The 12,054-nt window shown below is 34.8% G+C and overlaps 1 protein-coding gene across 1 annotated transcript in view; it reads right to left on the reverse strand.

Annotated features, from left to right (window-relative positions):
* Nucleotides 1–12,054, reverse strand: part of LOC143230824 (transmembrane channel-like protein) — a 100,904-nt gene that overhangs the window by 32,779 nt on the left and 56,071 nt on the right. Inside the window, exons 7-10 of the mRNA XM_076465024.1 lie at nt 11,703–11,809; nt 8,259–8,357; nt 6,980–7,119; nt 6,250–6,397 (exon numbers count right to left, since the gene is read on the reverse strand). Of these exons, the coding sequence (XP_076321139.1) occupies nt 6,250–6,397; nt 6,980–7,119; nt 8,259–8,357; nt 11,703–11,809 (494 nt within the window). The remainder of the gene's footprint in view (nt 1–6,249; nt 6,398–6,979; nt 7,120–8,258; nt 8,358–11,702; nt 11,810–12,054) is intronic.

Here is a 12,054-nt window from a genome sequence, read left to right on the forward strand (position 1 = left end):
TAATTTATTTGTACGAAAGCAAAATTACCATAAAATGCCTGAAAAGGATACATTGCTCATCTGATCATTGGTAAAGCAAATATAAGTTTATACTAAAGGATAAACACACCAGTTTAAGTTATTTTTTGACCTGATATATATTTCATTATGCCACTAAATTTAAATATAAAGCTTTAAGAGTGTGTCAAACTTCTAAGCTTATACAGACTATACACAAAGCATACACCATTGGTCTACAAAACGAAACACAAAGTTGAACACCTGTTTCAGCGGATTCAAAAATTTAATAACTACGAAATCAAGCTATCTATCTTTTCAAATATTAAACAAAAATACGTTAACTTTTTGTCACAAGAAAACTACAGAGAGAGAATTTCTGTCTGGTAGAATTTCCTTTCAACTCCTACAATCAATTGTTATTTTTACAGGGAAATATTATACAGTGTATTTCTGTTTTGCAGTATTTCATCTGGATTATTGTGATCAACAGAAATGTTATTTTTTAAACATGGAAATTTTAGAGTGAACATTTCTGTTTGACGATGTTCCCTTTCGATTTTTGTGATCCATGAAAATGTTTTGTTGTTTTTGTTTTCGTTTATTTTACTAAGAAAGCCCTGAGGGCAGCTGTTCAATCAGGAGCTGCATTAAACCTCTACCACAATTTTAAATGTTTTGTTTAAAAAAAGGTAGTTTGTAATAATAAATCTACAAAATTAATGTATATTATTAAAGCAAAAGAAGTACCATTTCTTCACAAATGCGAGTTAGAAAATAATTTTATGAAATAAGGAACCTTTTACTAGTTTTAACAAAGGTTTATTTTATAAAAAAAATGATTTTGGTGAGATACAAACGTTCATTGAGTTATTTCTTATTAAAAATGCCCGGCATGGCCAGGTGGGTTAAGGCGTTCAACTCGTAATCTGAGGGTCGCGGGTTCGAATCCCTGTCACACCAAACATGCTCACCCTTTCAGTCGTGGGGGCGTTATAACGTTATGGTCAATCCCACTATTCGTTGGTAAAAGAGTAGCCCATGAGTTGGCGGTGGGTGGTGATGACTAGCTGCCTCTAGTCTTACACTGCTAGAGTAGCTTTGCGTGAAATTAAAAAAAAATAAATATCTTATTAAAAATGCGTAGACACAACGTGCAGTAAATAAACTTTTTTATAAGAAACACATCGCACAAAGTTTCATCCAAAACGGACTTAAAATAGTTACATGTATATATACATTAACCACAAAGGTGCACAATTGACTACCTTTGCTGTGCTCACCACAATTATCTAAATCTGTATTTTAGCGGTGTGAGGCCGCAGCCTCTCCACTGAGCCACTGAAAAGCGAGATTTTCAGTAAAAGGCATTTCTGTTTGGCAATATCTCCTCTAGACGTTTGCGATCTACATAAATGTATTTTATTTATTTATTTATTTTTACAAGAAAGTGTCAAAGCGAGAATTCCTGTTTGATAGTATTTCCCGTGGACTGTCACGGTAAAAAGAAGTGTTGATGTTTTTTCCGGGAAGTTTTAAAGACGAATGTCGTTTGGCGATATTTTCTACGAGCTGCTGCGATCTGGGACAGTTTCTGAACAAGGTACGATCTGCATTAAAGTTTTAGAAGATTTGTGGTATTTTCAAACTAAGCAGCACGCGGGTTAAACGGCAGGTTAAACATATCAAATTTCAGGCATGGCTGTTTCTACTTTATAATACAAATTGGAAGCAAGTCAACCAATCAAACGTACCTTCTGCCTCTACATATACTCTTAACTGAATAATGGAATTGACTCTAGCTCTTATAACTTGCCTACAGCTACGAATGCGGAGAGCTTTTTACGGTCTATCACGGCTTGAAACTTTGACCTTTCGATCAGCAGCCTGGCACGTTAATCAGTAGGCCATGCTGGACCCATGTGATACTTAATTAATTTTATAATCAATCTAATTTAAGCTATAGCTGAGAAAATAGCCTAACTTGCACTTTGATGTGTTGAATACATCCTCGTTATAGTAAACTTTGAAGATTATCAATGAAAAAATGATAAAGATGAAAAGGTAGAATTGAAATAAACATTAAACGTGGGTCCGCAGAGATTTTTTCCAGGATTTCGTTTGGTTTGAAGTTCACGCAAAGCTGAACGACTGCAATCTGCGCTAGCCGTTCCTAATATAGCTGCCTAGGACTAGAAGGATTTGTTTGTTTGTTTGTTTGTTTTGGAATTTCGCACAAAGCTACTCGAGGGCTATCTGTGCTAGCCGTCCCTAATTTAGCAGTGTAAGACTAGAGGGAAGGCAGCTAGTCATCACCGCCAACTCTTGGACTACTTTTTTACCAACGAATAATGGAAGTTATCGTCACATAATATTGCCCTCACGGTTGAAAGGGCGAGTATTTTTGGTGTAACAGCCATTCGAACTTGCAACCCTCAAATTACGAATCGAGCGCTCTAACCACCCGACCATTTTGGACCCGAGTGCTGAAAAATATCAAACTTTTTCGCTCAAATATTGAATAGTCGCTAAAAACATATTTTCTGTTCTTATACAAACTAAAAGCATTTTTAAAACTTTTGTAGTGGCAGCAGTAATTCTACTGTACATCCTTATTTGCCAAACATGCGATTTGTAAAAAGATATATTAACTATTGCATCTAAAAACTTTGCGAAATCGCTTCACTAAAAGAACTATGCTACTTGTCACGTGTTTTGCCTCTTTTTTTTTCTGTTAATTGTTGCAAACTATATATTATGATGGTCTGTTCTTTTGCTAATTATATATATATATATATTAATGAAATTAGATAATTACATTCAAATGAAGGCAAATAAGTAAACAAAATAATGAGGAAAGACTGCGATAAAAACAGCAAACCCCAACCTCTGATTAATTATATTATAACCATAAATTGTTAAGCCATAAACTAAACAGGTTAAATTTAAACAAAATACGTTGCATATTTTTAAAAAGATCCCAGGGGATCTTACAACGTGGGATTATAAAATGTATCCTAGGTTTTGGAGGTGACTGGGGGAGAAGTAGGACCCAGATTGCGGTGGGGATACACTGTCTATCAGTCTTAACCTCCAATATACTAGTCTCAAATGAGAAGATTAGAAATTTATAAATTAGGAGTTTGTTTGTTTGTTTTCTGAATTTCGCACAAAGCTACTCGAGGGCTATCTGCGCTAGCCGTCCCTAATTTAGAAGTGTAAGACTAGAGGGAAGGCAGCTAGTCATCACCACCCACCGCCAACTCTTGGGCTACTCTTTTACCAACGAATAGTAGGATTGACCGTTACATTATAACGTCCCCACGACTGAAAAGGGAGCATGTTTGGTGCGACCGGGATGCGAACCCGCGACCCTCAGATTACGAGTCGCACGCCTTAACACGCTTGGCCATGCCGGGCCATAAATTAGGAGAGCGAGATGTAAGTGCTCAAGCCCACAACGTCACACATCTATATCACCCTTCACTGCCTGCAAACAGTTATGGGAATATGACTGCTCTTCCAAGTTAAAATAAGAAAATGAAAAAGGTAAACATAAAAAGATGAAAAATAAATAAATAAAATAAAAAATAAGGTCATTTAAGAAATTGGCATTACCTTATGCGTATGTACATCTTGAGCCGCATATAAAAGTACGACAGTCACAGTAAGCTATCACTTTACTTGTATGGTTCAATGTTGTGTTAATTAGTGACTCTCTCATACTGAGGGCAGGAATACTAACTTCAAGAGGTAAGTTTTATCTTACTTACTCCCAAATGGTGGTACCGTTTTTTCCTTTTTAATTTTTATTCATTTAATTATTGTTAATCTTTTTATGTTTTTATTTTTCTTATTCTTATTTTAACTCGGGACAGCAGTCACCTTCCCACAACTGTCTGCAGGCAGTGAAGGGTGATATAGACGTAGAATATAGTGGGCTTGAGCACCCACATCTCACTCTCCTAATTTCTAAATTTCTAATCGTCTTATGTGAGATTAACGAATTTGAGGTTAAGACTGAGAGACAGTGTACCCCCACTGCAATGTGGGTCCTACGTTTTGGTTACCTCCAAAACCTAGGATACATTTTATAATTCCACGTTGTAACTTGTACCCTAGGATCTTTTTTAAAAATATATAGCGTATGTTTAATTGTTTAATTTTAATGTGTTTTGTTTATGGCATAAACATTTATGGTTATAATATATACATATATATAAATACTGCACAAGTGTCGTTTTAATTTATTTAAAAACTGTCTTCTTTTATATAAAAAATAGTTCAATGAATCGAATGGCTTACCAGTCACTGTTTTTTCAACTGTTGTAACAATGTAAGAAACTTTAGACTGGTTTCATAACTGATGTTTTAATTGCAGTTCGCTCCGCAAGTGTTCATGTCATTAACTCTACCAACCTTACAATGGTATCGCCTTGGATGCCTGGTGTGTAGCGGGTCTCTCTAAGATATATTAATTATAGGAACTACACTTAGTTACTGCATTATTTTCCATGTTCAATATGGAATAGCGTTTCTAAGCTACCACTTAATATAAAGCAGTATATTGGGGGGAAGGGGTGTGAGCGCGCGCAAGTGTATATAGTCTTAATATAGCACATACTTTTGATTGTGTATAATTTACTAATTTTTTACGAACTACGTAATATATATATATATATATATGTATGCTAAAAACTATACGATAACACTTTATACACGTAATATGTTTATATTAGAGATGGCTTTACAGTGTTTATGTTCTTTAACATCTTAAAAGCTCTCAAGTACTCATGCCAATGTGGCATGAATCCAAGAACACAGTCGCTGTCTTACACGTCCCATGTAAATAAACAATTACAGAGTTTACACGAAGAATTCTGAACTTTTACACTTCACTGAAGTGCGGATTGTTGAAATTCATCGATCACATTAGTTTTATTTATGTTTTTTATCAATGTTAGCATAGCGTTCGCTTTATAGTTTGCCAGTCTATGTCAAGAAATTATTTTTCAGAGAATCATTCAGTTGATTTTGGAACCTCTAGCGACATTTCTTAGAAACATCATCTTAGAATTAGATAAGGCTTGCTTTGAAGTTTATTTACATCTTTCTTAATCATAAAAGTTTTATTGCTCAAATAAAATTTTGTTTTTACATATAGTTTCTTTTTATCGTGTTTTTGTAAAAGATAGCTTGTATATTAGACTTCACTATTGTTAAAAAAGCTTTGTTTTCAAATAAACGCTTGTTTTTCTTTTTATTTCCACATAAATTTTTGTTTTTTTTTGGTTTTGAATTTTGCACAAAGCTACTCGAGGGCTATCTGTGCTAGCCGTCCCTAATTTAGCAGTGTAAGACTAGAGGGAAGGCAACTAGTCATCACCACCCACCGCCAACTCTTGGGCTACTCTTTTACCAACGAATAGTGGGATTGACCAAAACATAATAACGCCCCCAAGGCTGAAAGGGCAAGCATGTTTGGCGCGACCGGGATGCGAACCCCCGACCCTCAGATTACGAGTTGCACGCCTTAACACGCTTGGCCATGCCGGGCCATTTCTACATAAAAAACAAAAGCTTCAAACGACGTCTTGTATATATGAGACTTATAGGCTGCAAACAAATTATGTTTATATATATACTCATATATACATTTTGACATTTCACAATTAAAACGTATAGTAACTTCTTAGAATCACCTTTGTTTGATTTCTGTAATATGAACAGCTTATTACGAATATTTTTCCTGGTTTTAATCATACAAACGACAGAGCGTAAACTTCTGTAACTAAAAACAAGTAACAAACATTCCAGTTCGTCTAAGAACTTTAGCTGCCGAGAAACAACAACAAAGTCTCTTTTGAGAATTGTACCAGATTTTTATAATCATGTATCGTACTTTCTGTTATTGAAAGTTACCAAAAATGAATACTAATATAACTTGCGTTTCACTTGACAGCTTACACTGTGTGTGTGTCGTTTTAATTTTGCGCAAAGCTACACGAGGGCTATCTGCCTTAGCTGTCCCTAATTTAGCAGTGCAAGACTAGAGGGAAGGCAGGTAGTCATCACCGCCCATCGCCAACTCTCAGGCTACTCTTTTATCAACGGATAGTGGGATTGATCGTAACTTTATAACGCCCCCACAGCTAAAAGGGCAAGCATGTTAGGTGTGACAGGGTTTCGAACCCGAGCTTACACGGAGGTAGGTAGGTTTTGAATATTTGCAAGCTCCAATTATAGGCTTACTTTAAAGCTCATGATCAGTGACGCAGTCTTGTTGAAAGCTGTCTCTGCGTGTCCAATCATATAGTCCCATCCGGTAAAGAGTTTCCACGCGAACGTATATTCGTCCTCCTTTTCAGATAATTTGCTCATCCGGGAATTTTGTGCCATTCTGAAAATTAAACAAGATATGTGCTGTATGAAACACAGAAACACACCAGCTTCGTATTTGATGATATAAATAAAAATTGTATGATTAAATAATGAGCACATTTATAGACTCACTAGTCCACATTTGTGATTAATGGACTCTAGTTTTCAGCACATTAAATACTTCGGGTTAAGATATTATATAAATCTTTGTTTTTAATCTTCGCTCACCATGTAAAAATGAGCAAGAGCGAACGAATATGGACCTTACTTGATTTTTGCTTTAATGTTGACGATAAAAGAAATTAGCATGTAAAACGTTGGCTTTCCTTATGCAATGAACACTAATATTTCATACAGTACCATCTCACTAACCTAGTGTTTTGGCTCACTTCCATCGAATAATAACACAAATATATAATCTTTTTTTAAAAAAATTATAAGAGGTGGCGCCACTTTTCAGCAAGCTTATGTCCATTAGACAGAAGTTTAATATTCGTTTCGTAAAAATAAAAAGACTTTGCTAGTTCAATGAAAAACAAAAATAAAAGATGTTCACACTGAAGTAAAGAAAGCACTAAAGAACCTGATTTTGGGTGCTTACCTTCTAAGAATAGCAAAAAAACTGAAAATATACACAGCTAAGGAAGTGAGAAAATAAGCCAAAGGTAGACGATAACCTTCTTCTGTCATTTCTCTGTTACTATAATAGCCATAAAATATTGGCGAATACTTCAGGTAACCCTGTAAACAAGCAGAAGAGAAAAAGACAACATCAGATCAGGAAAATTTATATTAGGTATTTTGTGGTTACATTAACAATACAGATTGCTATCAATAGTGTATTAGCTTTACTTTCAAAAGTGGTGGAGTACGTTTTTTGTAGCTGACATATATATAGGGATATTGTATGAAAAAAATATTAGTCTGTGCTTAAATAAATGAAGGGGGCACGTATTCAGCACCTTTGTAAAAGTTACACTGAAATCTTTCTTTTGTCAAACTACATAGCTTGCTTCAGAGGGAATAAGACTGTTAGAAAGCAAAGTACCTATGTTATAGATACTAAGAGCAAAATAAGGGAAATTAACAGGATAGTGTACAGCAAGCAAAGTATGGGGAATTAACAGAAGAGTATACAGCAAGCAAAGTATGGGGAATTAACAGGATAGTGTACAGCAAGCGAAGTATGGGGAATTAACAGGAGAGTATACAGAAAGCCAGGTATAGAAAATTAACAGAACGATTATAGCCTCTTTCAGTACCAATACGAACATCACCAACAGATTTGTAATACATAGCTTTTGTATTAAACATTCGGTGAGACGTTTCGTAAAACAAACAATTGAAGTGTAACAAAACACTGTTCTATACAGTGTAACTCTGAATACCTCCATTTAAACTACAAACTTCATGTTATCAGTTTTCCACGTCAATTTAGCAGCCTCTTGAACACTCAACTACGTGTGGCCAAGCACCAACAAATCTCTTCTGTCTAAAACTAACGTCATTCATTACTGGGACATATATCAATCTTTAATTTGCCCCTATCTGTGTGTTTATATATTTATAACCAATGAGTTCCATCGCTATACATTCTAGGGGAGCAATGCAACAGCCCTCTTTACAAGGAAGACTAGATGAATAGTGTCACAACGCTATTTTAAAACACGACAGGTAAGCATTGTTAGTCCCTTTACAAGACATGATAGGCGAACAATATCACAGTCCCCGTGCAAGATATGCTAAATGACTAGTACCACAGCTCCCTTACAGGAAATGCTACATGACCAGTGTCGCAAGTTGAGGAAGAGTCTGTACACTTTCGCCAGGGTAATATGCCATATGCCATACACTGGCACAACCATTACATTTTCACTTACCTCAAAATCCCATATTGCCTTAAGATTGAGAGCACTATCTTGCTCTTCGCTTTCAATTTCTTTCCTCATTCCTGTTGGATCGTCTTGGCCTCGCAATACCTTTGAGAAACGAACACAACATTTTATAAACAGTCAGAGACTATTAAGGCTAGTGATTATTTTGAATCTATATTCATATATAACAATATTAGTAAACGGTATTGCCACATAAAAGGGGTTTCTAAACGCGTTAAACAAATGTCAAATTACTAAAATCAAAAACTATGCTAACTTAACTTAGGTGGTTGATAGAATAAGAGATGTGCCCATGCTGGTATTCTTAATGGGCTACTGATGTGTTATTACTTACGTCCGTCGCTTCATATAGAGCGTAGACCATCGACGATCCTTCTCCAACTAACTCGACCATGAGCAATTCTTTCTGTCTTTTTCCAGATATACATAACGTTCTATAATTCTGCCTCTGTATCTCTTCGATATGTGTTCTTATGTCTGTCCCTTGTTCGTTAACCTTGCGAGTTCCATGTTAGAAACCGTCAGATAATAATGGATGTTTCCTGACTTTAAGTACGTTCTGTCCCACCCCTCTTTTTGAGCTGTATTTGCTCGTCAATAGGCTCTTTATGATTTCTGTCCCATAGATCATCATTCCTTATTTTGGTATAACATTAGGTGTTTAGTGTCCTATGTCGACTGTTGTTCACAAATGTCTGGAGCCTTCTTAAGATTGTTTTTGTCATCTTCCATGTTTCTGATTAGTACAGGAGCACGGATTTCACACTGGAATTATAAATCCTCATTTTTGTAGTAGTTTCCTTTTCTTTGGAGTTTCAAATATTATTCAAAATCAGTTGGGCTTATTTTGAACTTGATTTCAGCCCACTTTGTTAAAGACGCCAACTAAGTGTGTAAAAGTGTCAACTTCCATCACAGGCTCTCATCCCAAGAGCACAGAACCGTTTTTGATGATCTTTCAAAGGCTCTCTCTCATCCAAAGAATACAGAACCGTTTCGATGCTCCTCCAAAGACTCTCTTCCCAAGAGTACAGAACTGTTTTTGATGGTCCTCCAAAGGCTCTCATTCCAAGAATACAGAACCATTTTTGATGCTATCGTTGTTATTTTTCAGCTCGGTTTTACTTTCGTTGATGTGTAATCCTCTTTCATTTTGATTTTTCAAGGTGATGGTTTTATTCTGGTGTGGCTATGCAAGAGGAACGCTAGATTACTAGCAAACTCCAAATCGTCCATATACTATTGTATCCCGTTCCATTTCCCTTGTGTTATTGTCCTTAAATCATCAGCAAACTCCATATCATCCATATAGTACCTTGTCCCGTTCCTTTCCCCTTGTGTTATTGTCCTCATGATCCAGTCTATCACTAAAATGAAAAGGAAGGATGACAGAAGACGTCCTTCTCGTACACCGGTCTTAACCTCAAAATTATCGGTAAGCTGGATTAGTGTGTGCTGGTGGTGAAATCTCATCTTCAATATCAGTAAAATATCCCGTAGTTAAAGATATAATTCTCGTTTTGCTACATTTTATGTGCTGGTAGTAAAATCCCGGTTTTTCTAGTGGTGAGGTAATATGTGTTAGTTAAGTGATCTCAGTTGCGCAACTTGTAAGATCACAAGTTCTTAATAATAAGGTCCAAGTTTTGCTATTCGAAAGTTGTTGTGGTGTGTTATTGATTAGATCCTAACTTTAGTACTGGTAAGGTGTTACTAATTGTTACTGATTAGACTTCCGCTGTGCTATTGGTAAGATGGCATAATATATTATTGGCTAGATCCTTACAATAGTGTGGTGTGTTATGGGTCAGACCTCCTTTCTGTTATCAGTAAGATGGTATGATGATGTATTATTGGTTGTATCCAATCTTTGTTGCTGGTAAAATGATATGATATGTTACTGATTAAACCTCAGCTCTGTTATTGGTAATATGGTATGATGTGTCATTGGATAGATATATATTTTCAAATGTTATTTTGAAAACAAAAGTTGACTAAAGTAACACTTGTTCTGAAGAATGTGGTATTTATTTTAAACCTTTCTTACGAATAGTTAATTTATTCATGGCAAAATTTAATTCGTAAAGTTGTAATCGTTTATTATTTTCATGAGAAAGATCAACATTTTAGCAATCCGAAAATACTGAAAAATGTATAATTAAAATATTTTTGGAGCCACATAAAACAGCTGTGTTGAAATCTTTTGGGGGCTACGAAAAACAGTTATGTTGAATTTTGGGGGGCAACGTCAAACAGTTATGTTGCAATATTTTTGGAGCTACATAAAACGGTTATGTTGTAATAACTTTGAAGTTACTTAAAACAATTCGTATGAAACATGGAATTTTTTTTTTGATATTTGAACTAGACAAGCCAACATTTTATAATCATCTTTACTTCCTAAAGTTTGTTTTGTTGCTTTTTAACTCTATTTTATCTAACTACTGATCTATTTTGTAATAGAATGAGAGCAAGAAAACGTCGTCTTCAAAAGTTATATCATATATGTCGTTGTCTAAAGGGTTTCCAAAATATGTCTTTATGTTAACTCTGAGAGTTATTACAGTATCTGAATATTATTCCCACTTATCCGTTAATGTAATGTAACGAAGCAGCTAACTACAGTGAACTCCTTTCTTAATACACAAAAAATCAAAACTACTTTTCAGTGGCTTCATAAACATTTACGTAATGAACTCCAAACCACAAGACTGTGTGGAACGAAACTGTTCAATCTTAAAGTAATGGAAAAAAGTGAAAAATGTTAAATTTGATCTGCTCATATTGATCATAACTTAGTCACCCTAAAAGATTTAATAATAGGCGAATTATACTGTTACTTATGTAGTGTTTAATAGTGTTATATCCCGTTTACGTCATATCGAATAATCTTTTTATCGATTGACTTACGTTGCCTTCAACTTACTGAAGAATTTGCCAGAGAAGATTCGTATAGAGTTTACTTAGTTCCTACTGTGTGTATTCACTGAATATGTATTAGATAAATAAATGATTTATAGTTTAATTTGGGAAGTGTACATATTTATACCAATTAAAATAAAGTGACTGTTTTATTATTTGGAACTAAAACATCTTTCTAAACTATAACAAATATTAAGCAAAAAATAATAGTCGGACCGCAAGTACATCATACTTACTATTGGTATTGAACCGGGTAAACTTAATACTTACTTTACGTATAATTACATGAAAATATAATTGTTATTTAGATTGTAAAAAATAAAAGACTTACAAGCTACTTCGGATAAGAAATCCGCAAACTTAATATTTACCTTGTGTACCAAACTAAGAAAATGAAAATCTCATAACGAGTACTGAACATTGAAAAATTGATACTTACTTTGGGCTTCAAGCTATGGAAATTAGACACTTATTTTTTATGCCAAGCAAAGCAAACTTGGTTCTCACCTCGGGTACCATAAGAAAACAGCATACAAATGTAGTGATGAAAACATTTATCCAAAACACCCAACGAAGAAACGTGAAATAAGAAGCTACAACGGATCCAAAATGACCTACAAATACATTCCACGACTAATTTTACAATATGAAAGCAACATTAATGAATTTGTGTAGCTGGAATAACTATAACAAAATGGTCCAAATTACAGTTGTAAGTGTGCTCTAAGATCGTGAATATAATTCATATTTTAGAGTTTAGCCTTGGCTTCTTGGTCTGATATAATTATAAATGGTACCAGAAAAGTTTTGAATTACAGAATATTTATATGACAACAGAAAGCGTTTTCAGACAACTTCT

The sequence above is a fragment of the Tachypleus tridentatus genome, chromosome 10 (genome assembly GCF_004210375.1).
Source record: "Tachypleus tridentatus isolate NWPU-2018 chromosome 10, ASM421037v1, whole genome shotgun sequence".
In the NCBI taxonomy this organism is placed as follows: domain Eukaryota; kingdom Metazoa; phylum Arthropoda; class Merostomata; order Xiphosura; family Limulidae; genus Tachypleus; species Tachypleus tridentatus.